At 38.4% G+C, this 13432-nt stretch overlaps 1 protein-coding gene across 6 annotated transcripts in view; it reads right to left on the bottom strand.

Annotated features, from left to right (window-relative positions):
* The window catches only part of CDK14 (cyclin dependent kinase 14), a 351806-nt gene that overhangs the window by 170799 nt on the left and 167575 nt on the right, over positions 1–13432 (bottom strand). For all 6 annotated transcript variants that reach the window (XM_058021900.1, XM_058021892.1, XM_058021917.1 and 3 more), the window contains one exon: positions 967–1087. In XM_058021900.1, coding sequence (XP_057877883.1) covers positions 967–1087 — 121 coding nt within the window. The remainder of the gene's footprint in view (positions 1–966; positions 1088–13432) is intronic.

Raw genomic sequence — 13432 nt, 5'->3', positions numbered from 1 at the left:
TATCTACTACTATCAAATACAGTAGATTAAGAACTGAGGTTTTGTGCTCACAGACAGAGAATTCTGGTTTTCTCCTTGCTACAAGTGAGCATGATGAAAGTCAATCTCTTGCAAAACAAGCGTCATATCATAGGAAAGTACCACACTTAGGCTACAAAAGTCAGACTACAGTCTCTTGCAAAGCACCAAGGGCATCCAGGCCTGTATCAGGAATAGTGTGGCCAGCAGGAGCAGGGAGGTCATTCTACCCCTGAACTCGGCACTGGTGAGGCCACACCTTGAGTGCTGTGTCCAGCTCTGGGCCCTCAGCTTGGGAAGGACCTTGAGACGCTTGAGCTCATCCAGAGGAAGCAACAAGGCTGGTGAGGGGCTGGGAACACAAACCCTGTCAGGAACAGCTGAGGGAGCTGGGGGTGTTTAGCCTGGAGAAAAGGAGACTCAGAGGGGACCTTATCACTCTCTATAACTCCCTGAAAGGTGGTTGGGGTCAGGTGGGGTTGGCCTCTTTCTCCAGGCAGCAACTGACAGAACAAGAGGACACAGTGTTAAGCTGTGCCAAGGGAAATATAGGTTGGATATTAGGAAAAAGTTTTTCACAGAAAGAGTGATGAAGTACTGGAATGGTCTGCTCAGGGAGGTGCTGGAGTCACCATCCCTGGATGTGTTTAAAAGAAGACTGGATGTGGCCATGGTTTAGTTGAGGTGTTAGGGCTGGGTTAGACTCAATGATCTTTAAGGTCTCTTCCAGCCAAGTGATTCTGTGAATTCTGGGTCAACAGCTGGCAGCAGCTGCCAGCCAGTGGGGTGGCAGGAGGGGATTCCTTCAGGAGATACTGCATGAACCACACATGTCACTACACATACATTTTTTAACCAGTACCAATGATCCCACTACATACTTGGTTTAAATGTCCAAAAAAACCAAGAGCTAAAGCATCTACATGGGGTCTTCTCATCTGCACTTACCACATGTCAAGGCAGGTGGAATATTCTGTTGATCCCAGAAGGACATCTGGAGGCCTGTACCATAGGGTTACCACTTCATTGGAATATGTATGACTAGGAACTGATTTAGCTCTTGCAAGACCTGTGGGGTAAACACAAATAAATTAATGTAAACAAAGCAAAGAAATGCTTTGCTGTACAGTTACAATCTAAAAGGATGTATGAGCACCTATCATGTCATGTGACAGGCATGTTGCAAGAGTGTTTTCTTCTAGAACTGGAGTACTTTACTTAATGGTAGCATCTATCATTAAGTACCTGGCTAAACAGAGCTGTGAATATTATGAAGGGATAATAAAATATGCTTTTCATAATGACAACCACAGGCCCAGGGGAAATGCAAAGATATACTGTGGTATACCTAAATAAAAGACAAATAAACAAAGATTTTAATTTCCATTAACTGCTCATCCTGAGGCATGAATAGTCTTCCATTTCAGGGTTATTTAGAAAAAGAAAATGAAAAGGAAACTCCCAGACAAATGATGCCACAGATGAGATTTGGCTTCTTAGGGAAGCCTAGGAAACCTTCAACAGCTTGCAAAGCCCAGCCTGCTTATTCAAGTTTACGTTTGAAAGCTGTAGACACAGTTACACATTACCATTCAAATAAATATTAAAATTGCAGCAATACAGCAGAAAATTGTATGTGAAAAATTCCTCACTCTCAAGAATTGCATATTGGCAGTGCTCCAATTTTAGAAACCATTTCAATAAAATCTGTGGCCTACTAAAGATATAATAGTTACAATAATTGTATTTTAAGCCTGTCAGTCATTTAAAATAATTCACATTGCTACACAATCTATGTAAAACAGAGATCATCATATGCTAAACCAAGAAGTTTACAAGTATGTTTCTCCTACAGAGGACTCTCTCCTCCAGAAAATGGAAAAAGATCTTCAGGGCTAAGGTGACTCTTCCTATCATGGGCCTGCAAATGCTTTTTCCAAACTACCTGACCCTAGCTACTGCCTTGAGAACATCCACTTCCTTGCTGGGAACACTGGACATGAACAAGTAATGAAAATCAGGAGAATGTAGTACTGGGTGGTTTTTTGTGTCTTTTTGATCTACAGATTTTCCTTTCAGAAAATAAATGGATTTACTATAAGAGAAGGTCATGGTTTACACCTTACAGAAACAAAGAAACAAAGTCATACACTCAGAAAGGAATAAACAACATAAGAATTCCCAAAAGTGTGCAGAAGAGAGTCCTTTGCCCCTTTCTTCTTAATACACTAGAAAAGCTATTTATGGACATTTACTGTCAGTGAATACATCTCCATAGTAATGATGGCCAAACTTGCCAGCAGATTGCATTATCAGCTGATTATAGCAATTAGACCAGTGTAGGGGAATAATATGAATTGTATGCTATGATCCATTCTTTTAAAAATTACATTTGAAACATGAATACCTATTTTTTAAATTTGCAGACCTCCACCTCTTTAAGGCTTGTGCACCCACCCATCAGCTTGATGAACAACTTGGCTTACAAAAACAATCCAGGGCTGGCCAGCTACAGCCCCAAAGAGGCCAGAGGAGAGGTCACATCGCATGTCCCACAGTGTCTCTGCCTCCAGAGTAAGGTTTTTTGCTGCTACAAAACCAGAAACCACCAGCAGCTCTAACTGGTGAGCAGCTCTTATTCCTGGCACACAGGACCATTAGCAAGCCTGAGTTTCTGAGCATCAATATCCCATGTGACTAAACTGAAACAGTATTCCCTGTATTTGTGGATATGGACCTACTACTACTAAGCAATATAAAAATTATGAAAGGATTTGAGAAGTCTGGATGGTGAATGATTCCATCCTTTTTGCCTTCCTGTGCCTTCCCCATTAGCCTTGCCTGAGGAATACTAAATTTGTTGGCAAATTCTAAACTTCTACTGAGCTTTCACAGGAAAAGAGGCATAACTAAGCAGGGGGAAAGGCCTCTTGAAGAAGCCACATCATGTATATTGGGCAAAACTATCAAAAGACTTTAGAGCTTGTGGGATGACAAACTCAAATTTTCATGGCACAAATTGATCCACACATTCCAGAAACCTCCCATGTAGAGAGAAATGAGTACCTGACTTTTCATACCAGAAATGATGTTGCAAATAATAACACCATAACCATGGTTCCCAGCTGGCTTCCTCCCCTTTACTGACAAGGATGCAGCTCTGCAGGAGTGACAGTCAGCCCAAGCACACCTTTCCTCCCCTCCTATCACTGCTCAGCCTGGAACCAGTCCTCCCTTCCTGCTGGGAATGCCACCCATGCTGTTTCCTCAATATACTGCTTCTAGATCTTCTCCACCTCTAATCCATTCCAGGTTAATGAAAATCTGTCCTATTTTCAAAGAATGCCCCTTTTGGGTGAGTCTCAGCCTGTTGGACAACAAAATGTTTTTCTTTAATCCGTTCTTCACTCCCCAAACACTATGAAAGTTTCATTTGAGGTTGGCCACTGCACTTGGTTTCTCAGTTATGAGAGGATCATTAATGGAACTGAGAAACATTTAAACAAAATCTTAATTTGTAAAAGCAAGTTGAGGCCCTACATTGGTATCAGACAGCAGCACCAGGTTAAGAGGTGTTCCAGTTTCAGTTAAACCATAACAAAAGGCTTATGAGTACAGGCCACATGTTTTAACTTGTGGCCAATTGGTTTCCTAGCTGGCCACATACACTGCTTTGGAAAGTAAACGGGAAAATGGAAAGCAGGAGTGAACAACCAAGCGAAATATTTACAAAAGCTAAAATTTGGAAGGGGAAAATCTGGTACAGTCCCACTGTTCAGTCAGCCACTCACTCCCCTTGTGCAGGACTGACAGGACCTGAATCAGGCTAATGCCTCAGAGGAGATGCTTTCTCACAAGGAGGGAGCAGCCTCTGCTTTTTCTGAATAATTCTCTGCTCTGCATAAAGAATGCATTTAGCAGTAATGAACACTTTCACTCAAAATTAATGCAAATGTGTCTCATCACACATGAGATATGGAAAAAATAATCTTTCAGATATATTCACAATCTAAAGCGAATTCTTTCCAAATATATATGTGAAAAACACCAAGATACTACATTTATTTTTTTGATGATCCAGATACAAATAGATGACAGTTACCAGGGTTTTTCCAGATATCCTTCTGCAAGAAAACTTGCTACATATTTTATACCCCTTTGCATATCCAAATATGCTTACTCATGCAAAATTTATTTAAGCACATCCTTCAGCTGAAAGAAAACTGAAGGGTAGGATTAATTAGCACAGCATGTTCGATCACTTTCTTTAAGGGTTCCCTGTCTGTTTCCATGGTTACACTACAGGAAGAATGACAATCTCATTTTAAAAAACAGAGCTTATAGGGGATCATCAAAACTTCAAACCTTAATGGCCCATGTGCATTAAAGCCAAAAGGTAAGTGGCAGATCACGAGGTGAGCACACAATATTTACATATTGCTGCCTGAGCACTCTTTCAGCCTGGGGAGGTGGAGAAAGGATTTCCTGACAAGCAGAGAACTCCCCTCCAATCCTCGTGTCTTATAAAAGATAAAGGTCAGCACATGCCCTGCTGTTGCAGCCCTATTTTGAGAGAAGGAATCCAAAGAAGGAATCCAAAGATAAGGCCCAGTTATTAAAATTAAGGTTGTGTCAGACCCACTGGGGAACTTGTGTGTAATTATGGAAAGGACAGACACTGTTTAATGTTCTCCAGGCACTGACTTCTTATGACCATTATTTACCCAAAATGAAAGAAGAAACTGTTCTATGCATTACATACTGCAAGGCTTGCACAACATCATCTCGCTGCTCTGTGGCACAAACCACAACTTAATTTTAACTCATTCATTAAACAACAGCTCAGGATATCCTGGGAAGCATGGTATTTAAAATATAGAGTGAACGATCTATGCCTATGTATGTTTATGTCTTTAACACAGAAAATCCCCTGCTGCTCCTACTCTGAACTTATAAAAAAAACCCACCTTTTTTATTTTTTTAAGAAGAAATTTTCTTGCTTGGTAAACACAATTGTCTCTGCCTCATCTGGCTCTATCTTAGACTCAGAGGATGAACCTGATTTTACCTAGGATCAGTTATTGACAAAACATACTGCACTGATTTATCACTGTAATTTTTAAATTGTATTTGGCTTTTACAAGAGGCTTTAGCTACATCCAGACTCAAGACTTATCCAAAACACACACCTTTGGTTACATAAGCACAAATATTAATATTTGATACCTCTCTAGCTGCAGGATAGCTTCCTTGTCAACTTCATGACAAGGAAGCCTTGACAATCGGAAGCCTTTGTTCACAGCAAATATCATTCTGCAAATGAGAAAACCAGTCATGTCTGCAAAAACAAAGGCTTAGCAGCCATGTGCATGGTTTCCCTTTCTATTATACCTTAAAAGTGTTGAGCAGCATATTATTTTGATTTAGATGTATTTTAAAAGGCTCTAGCAAGGATACTAAAAAATAAGGTGTTTTTCTTGTTGCTTTTCCTTGATTCAGCTTCTTTATGTGCTTCCTTTTATAGCTTTCTGTTTTGTTTATTTAACGATTACTTAGTTTGAAGTAAATGGCTTATTGAACTGCAACTGAGTCAGTAATAATATTAAAATTTTGCTAATGTATTCTGTTGTAGATCATGAACTGTCAGCTTAACCTATTTACTCAGCTGCTTGTTTTCCAACAGAAGCACATTTATTCAGTGAATACTTGAATGACAGCAAAAAAAAAAGTAAAGTGGGTGAAGACACTGACACTACTTCAATGAAGTGGTCAACACTCTAATCCAGAAGCCAGTACTGGCAATCAAAAGTGCCCTGCAGCCTTTAGGTCCCTCTGCTGTTTATCTGAATGCATATGTCTCCAGCATGAAGCTTTACCTGAGCACCTGAGTTAAATTATCTCAAGTAAGATAAATTACCTACAACATCCTATGTCCTGGTCCTAATATAGCCATTAGCTTATGATAGTGCTGTTCATTTATAAAAGTTACTCACAATCAGAGAAAGACTAATTAGGGTTTCAAATTTGTATTCCCAAAATGCACTTGAGCAATGACTAGTCTTCCAAACTGGAGTGCAGGAGTCAGTTTTCAAGGGAGAGAGAGAAGTAAGTAAGACAAAAGGCATGTGTGCCTCTCAGCCTGTCTGGTTTTTCCAGCTGTTATCAGCTGTTGTAATAAAAGATTTTTTTCCCCTACAAGTCTTATCTCATGTAAGTCTTCAGACAATCACTTACAGTAACACAGATGATAATTATTCCAGTCTGTGAATAGGACTCAACTGTCAGCTGACAAACACAAGTTACAGAATGGGGAGACACAAATACTTTTCCTGCTACCAGAAAGAATTACTCTAGCACTCATGAAAAGTGTTTGCCCCTTTCCAACAAATCCAGCATCATCTGTTCATAACCTTTCTCCTCCGCCCCCTGTGCCTCCCAAAGGATCATAGGGAATAGAAAAAAGGGATACAAGAAAGAGCTCAAATATTGGTTGTATAAGGTCCCTTTGGTTTATTTGTTTGAGAGCTATCATAGCTGTAAATCTGTTTATTTCTTTGCTTTAAAATACTTATAAATAATTTCCAATATATTTTGAAAAAAGGCACACTGATTTTGAATGTGTACTGTGACTGAGAAATTTATTCCCTGTCTATAAGTAGGAAAAAACCATACTAAAAATTGTGCAAAAAGTGGTACAGAAATACAAGAGAAATATACATCTCACTTTTGAAACCAGGAAAATATAAATACTCCCATGGCATTCTGGGTCAGCATAAATATGTTCAAAGTGCCTCCACTAGTCTGGAGGTAGAAAATTAACTGAGCGGCAGGAAAAAAAAAATGGAAACAAACTGCCTCAACATTATAAACATTCACATAGATGTAAAAGCTAGCAGCACTCAAGGACAGCAAGCAATTTCACATCAAAGATAATTTCTGCATTCCAGAAAAGACCTGGATTCCTTATGGACATGGTACACATGCTCACAATAGCCCCAACAGGTGGTTGATTTAAATCTTGCTTTCCAGATTCCGGATTTTTACTTATCAATTTCTTGTTTCATAAAAAGTCTACAAGAAGATGATATCCTCTACTTCTATAAAAGCCCCAGTAAGAACATGCCACTGTGCTAATAAGGCTGTAAGTGAAAATGTCAGAATTACTCATTTCACAGTGAAGTTATTAGGTTTGAAGCAAAGAGTTAACAATTGCTGAACAGATGGTTTTAAATTGGAAAGATCTGCAGAGTGCAAGGAGGAAGTTCTAGAAAGGACAAACAGGCAGAAAATAATTCTTCACTGAAAATGAGAGCTAATACATCTGAGGATATTTTAATATTCCTTGAGAAAAGAGAAAAAACAGGGAAGCAGCTATGAATGAATGAGCCTAATCAATACTGAACAATTATTTGTGTAATAGTAATAATTTACATGTGGAATTTTAAGACATGACCAATGAACTTGCTGAAGACAAGAAAGGTAACAGACCATTTCCACACAGGTTTGAGGTATAAATGTTTCATCACCATTAGGATTTTCCATTAACAAATCAAAGGAATCAGAAAAGACCAAAAAAGCAAAGATATTCAGGAGAGCAGTGTTATATGGAGACAAATTGAGAGCTATGGATGCCCCATTTGGTGAAGTGTAACAGTCCATCAAGCACCAAACACAGAAGCTAACAAGCTACTGCAGGCTATTGTGTTTGAAGCTAACAATTTACTGTGATCTCTACATTTATAACTAAAAGCAGGAGAGCAGGGGTCATTTCTGGATGACTCCATCTGGCATTCAAGAAAAAAATGAACCAATCCTTTCCAACTGGTATAAATTATCATTTATACTGGGATAATTTATCATTTGATAGATATTTGTATCCTATCATTTGCATGGCATGAGACAGGTTAAATGCAACATAGCAGTAAAGAAATAAACAGGCTCTCCAAGACTTATCTCTTTTAGAAAATCATCACATAGACAAACTGCCTTCCCCTCTACCCAGGTGCAAAGAGAACTGAACACGTATCAGATGTAACTCAGTTTTATACAGGGCATCAGTACCATTCAAGTCCTTTTAGTTTCATGTTGCATTAAACCTGGCAGCTGAAGAACTGTTTGATAAGCACAATTTGGTGCTACTGTAGTGACTCACAGTCATCCACACAGAAACACAAAAGCTAGGTTTCACTGACAGTTTCATGTTTCAACATCTAATCCCAGTTGCTTACCCTCAGGTAATTTTGTCTCTTAACTGACCATACAGCACTGGCAGTGCCAGGTACTGCTCTCTCCACCTGTTGGAGGGGTCCAAAACTCACTGAAGTGAACCCTGCAGGGCAGGACAAAAGGCCGCAACAGCAGCATGGCTACTGGGATGTTATTGATGGAGAGATTTATTCCAGTGGGATCAGTTTTGCTGATCCATCATGTCCTATCTAGCTCTTAAATATCTGGACAACTTTGATGCAGGGCCTATCTCAAGTCATGGTCAGCTATTAAAGCCTAATCAAGTAGCTGAAAATTTACTTGAATTTGTCTAGGATAAATAGTTTAACAAGAACAGGGCTACATTGAAAAGCAAGTATTTAAATAATATCTATAGACAAAATATTTTTGAAAAGCAGATCTAACAAGTACTTTGTTTACAGATCAAACCTTGCTGCCATTTGACATTATTCTGCAGGAGTAGAATCTGTAAATTTGAAAAGCTGTCACCCCATGGGTTCTGAAACCACCAATGCTTACAATACAAGGTCTGACTTATGTACAAATGCCACAATTCCATGGCTAGTATCCACCAGATCCTTGGCCCTGTACTGCAGAGCCAGTACAAGTGGGTTTGAAGGCCTCCTTTTCCAGCCAAGGTGTCACCTCAGCACACATCTCCTCTGCAGAATGCAGCTGCATCTGGTCCCCCATCCACCCTCAGCTCATGAACCACGGCTGCCCTGCCTGGCACAAACTGCTCTAGAGCTCATGGAGCTTAATCCAGACTGCTTCCAGTACCCCAGCCAGACTATTTATAGATAAGACAAACATTTATCTGACTTTTGTCATTGCTACAATGTGATATCTCACAATTTACATGTTCCCTTAGTAGGTAAAACACTGTCATGGAGTTCTTCCAAAGAACTCCAGCACATTTTGCATGTGGTATCACATTGATACATACATTCACATACTGGGTAACGCCCACAGCATCTAAAGTCACATCTGACTGCACAGGCTTAAGTCAGAGTAAAATGATCTGAAAACAGACATTGCTGCAAAACTAACAAGACTGAAAAAAAGTCTCCATTACATAAAAGCTGTTTTAGATACAAAGAACAAAATAACTACAAAATAACTTGAAGATTTCACTAATTTTCAAAATTTCTTCCACTTTGCTTTCAAGAGTGGAGTCATTAAGAAAATCTATATAAGCACTGTTGCTTCTGTAAAGCAATACTATAAAGCAACATCTAACAACAGAAATCTCTTGACTGTCAGATTCACCTGTTCAATTAAATTGCTCCTCAAAACTCATTTAATGTATATGCCCTCTTAAATTATCTGAATCACAAATCTTATAAGAAAACTTTTATGAGAGAGACATTCCAATATGCTTAGATTTAAATTATTATTTGACTTTGCATCAGTAATAAGGCATCTATATTCCTGGAGAGCCATCAATTCAGTTCTTAATACAATTTTGTCAGAGCAAAAGAAGAAATGAAAGCAGACAATTTCATTTTTTAAAAAGTTACATTAGAAGGGCATTAAGGCTATTCCTTAACAGTACAGTTCTGGAAATATGTAGTTAAATCCCAACTGCTCCTAATGCAGCATTTGTCTCTAAAGTGATAATGAAAACTAAAATGCCACAACCAGAATGGCAAAGCTGGAGCTATGCAACCCAATCTAGTCCTTTCTGTACAGATGTAACCTACCAGTCAGTAGAACTACAGCAAAACCCTGTATTGTAACTAATAAAGCAAGTGAAAACTTGTTTGTACTGAAACCAAGCCATTCTTTTATCTACTCACCTTGGGGACAATGGATGTACTTCTGGATGAGGTGCTCTATAAAAATCACTTGTAGATTGCAAGCAAAGGATCCCTGTTAGTACTTTGACCACCGACAAACTACTGCTGTTATACTGTTATGGAATCATTCCATGCTTTTTTGAAACCATTTACTCTACCAAGTTTGCATGTGTGAACCAACTGTTAGTACTCATAAGCATGTCTCATTTGGTATCACAGCCTACAGCCTGCTTAGCTAAACTGGTGATAATCCTGAGCACTCTTAAGACAGAATGGGCAAAGGACTGCCAAAATTGCAAGAAGCTTACATGAGAAGGCATTTGTGTTTATAAAGTATATTTCAGTGATCTGCTGCCTTTTCTCTTATCCCTCCCCCTACTTTTTTTTTTTTTTTTCATTTATTTAGTTTTCTTGTAAGGTCTACAGACAGGTCATTGCTGAACCAAATTTCCAGCTAGCTGGAAGGTCCAGAAATAACTTAAAAACATTTCAATGACATATGCTTGAAAGCAAATATAGTCACAAAAGCAAGTAAATTTGATGCTCAAGCGACTTAAAAATTGCTGCAATAAGAAGGATATGAATATATTCATGGGTGTGGGTGGGAATAAAAGAGATTACATCTGAAAATCTCCTGCTACCTTATTTCCAATGACTACACGAAATATTTGCTGTATAATTTGACATATTATGAGCCAGAAAAGCCAAAGGCGATACAACCAAGTTTGGAGAAGAACTTGAGGACCTTTAACCAGGTGAAGCTCTAACCTGCCATTTTCCCTACCGTGTAAATCAAAAATTACTCAGCACCATTTTCTCTTCGTGCAAAGCCACTCTTAATTTTCCCACATCACCAAGGCATAAAGCTGCTGGTTCCTGATTCTCCCACTTTTAAGTTTTTTAGCTTTGGTCTCTCAAATTATAAGACCAAAAGGTCAAGCAAAAGACAGTTATTTGTAATATACATAAGAGTAACTACTTGGAGCTATAATTTATTTGTATAGTTCTTGGAAATGGAAGTTGCTGGAGAAGTGTTAAGTACTGCTAAGACAAGCACTGCCTGATCACTTCTGGCTATCATGAAGGCTAACTGATGCAGGGGAAACTCTCATCTTAAAGCAGGTAGCCCTGCAAGCATGATTTTAATTTATATCAGGACAAATTATGCATCTATGAATATATTAATACAACCAGCACTGTGTCTTTCAGAAAGAATAAAAAAAAAACATGCATACATTAAGAATTACCTAGATAAAAAGTGACTGTGTTGCAGAAAAGTAAGGTTTTAAACTGTCTGGGACAAAACAAATGACATCATAAATTACAGAGCCATCGTTCCTTTAAAATGCCATCTCAATTATGGAATTATTTCAGACCATGTTAAAGGCATATTTCTCTTAATGAACTGCCAGTTCTGTTCACATTAATCTTTGCACATCAATATTTTTTGTTCTGACTGATGATGAACTTTTTCTTCTTTAATCCACACCTTTCCAGTTAACCTATATTATCTACACAGTTTATTATTTCCTGTGTAAAATAAATCTGCATAACTATTAACACACTAATGACATTAAAATAATTTTAAAAGTTGGCATAATTTTCTCACTATATAATACAGTATGTTCTCATAAATAAAAAAATCATAAAACAAAATCATAGTCAAACCAAGAAAGAAAAGAGAGTACTATGGGAGCTACCTGGAGGCCTATATTCAAAAGCTTTACCATGAGCAGTACCTTTTTCTATAGTATTTTTTCCCTGTAACTAATGTAACAGAAAGAAGCAAAGAAGCTCCAAAACAATGAAGTTTTAATGAAAGCTTGATATTTTAAATACAGGTGCTTGTAACCATGATAACCACAAGGATATGGAGAGGTGTAGGAAGGGAAAATGTTCTCATATAAAACTGAGAGAACCATCACATGACTGAATAAGGCTTTTTTTCAAGTGAAACAATATTTGTTTTAATACATTTACAGATTCATATGGATGGATGGACGGATGGATGGATGGTTGGATGGATCTCTTTTGCACAGAGAGCAGACCACAGTTCTCAAAGTCTTTTGTGCCACTGTCACGTAACAGTCTAGTTCACACTTAAGTGGGCAATACAAGGCAATTAAAAAAAAAAATCATGATTATCATCATAACACAGCACTGAGCTAGCTGCAGTACAGATGACATTCAAATCCCATGTTCTTCTTAAGCACAAAATACTGAAACAGATTTTTCATCACAGTTGTTTTAATGGTGTCATAACCAACTTCCTTTATTACCCTTAATGGATAATTAAGATGCTTTCCTCCTATTTAAAGGCTTGATATAACTCTCACTTGTAACAATAGAGAATTGCATTGAAACCGAAGTAATCTGAGATCCATTTAACAAGGGACCCATTAAGTGAGTCACACCAATCCCCAGGTCCTTCATGCTTTTTAAAAAATAAAACATTTTCAGTCAATAATCCTGCATAGGGCTTCTCAGTGGGAAGAGCTTAAGTTACAGCATCTGCCTTAGTAAAAGCTGAAAAGCCTCCTATTTAAAGATTTTTAATTTCAATTGTTAAATAGTAATCAGTGAAGACTAGCATAGACAAAAATTGAATAAGTGGTTCTGCTTTGTATTAAAAACTGGCAGAGAGAAGTTAAAGTCCTAGTTGAATACAGCTGAATCTCTCTACAGTTTTTGCAATTGCTGTCTCCAGATAGTAAACTCATGTCAAATCTATTCTTTCTTCATAGATTATGAACCCCATTTTCTGCCCATAAGAGATTCTTACTGTGCATGGTAATTTTTTGTATAGATTGAACTCCTACCTCAATAAAGCCATCAGATATATGAAGCAAATTAGATGGACATCCATGATGAGACAACAAAACAAATAAATAGGAGAAGAAAGAAACATTTCCAGCATCACCAGACCACACCTTCTCTTGCATCTTCACCTCTGAAACAATTCTTTAGACCAAATGCCAGAATACTCCTTTAGACTGCTGTTGTTTGAAATCTTTTGCCACCCACCCATCTCCCTCTCCATCTCACCACAGGTCTGGGCATCACAGCAGAAGGTCACAAGCACAGCATATGAAGCCCTTGCTCCTGGGAGGGAAAGGGAAGGATGCAGCTTTGGCTACTCCCTGACAGCAGCCAGTTATAGCATTAGAAACTGAGAAGAAAGGTCTGGGGGTGCAGGGAAAGCCTATTATCCTCAGAAAGCAAAATAAATAACATGGCAGCCTGCCACATATCTCTGGGTCCACAGCACCCACAGCTTTTGCAGCCTACATCATTTATTTTTCCCCCAAGAAAAAGATTTGAGGGTGCCATAGCTACCTATAACCTCTGCTCCTGAGCTCTGGCCTTACTTTGCCTGGGTGTAGAAAATG

Source organism: Melospiza georgiana, chromosome 1, assembly GCF_028018845.1.
Source record: "Melospiza georgiana isolate bMelGeo1 chromosome 1, bMelGeo1.pri, whole genome shotgun sequence".
Lineage (NCBI taxonomy): Eukaryota > Metazoa > Chordata > Aves > Passeriformes > Passerellidae > Melospiza > Melospiza georgiana.
The sequence above is the reverse complement of the archived record's forward strand: the minus strand, read 5'-3'. Positions and strand labels throughout refer to the sequence as shown.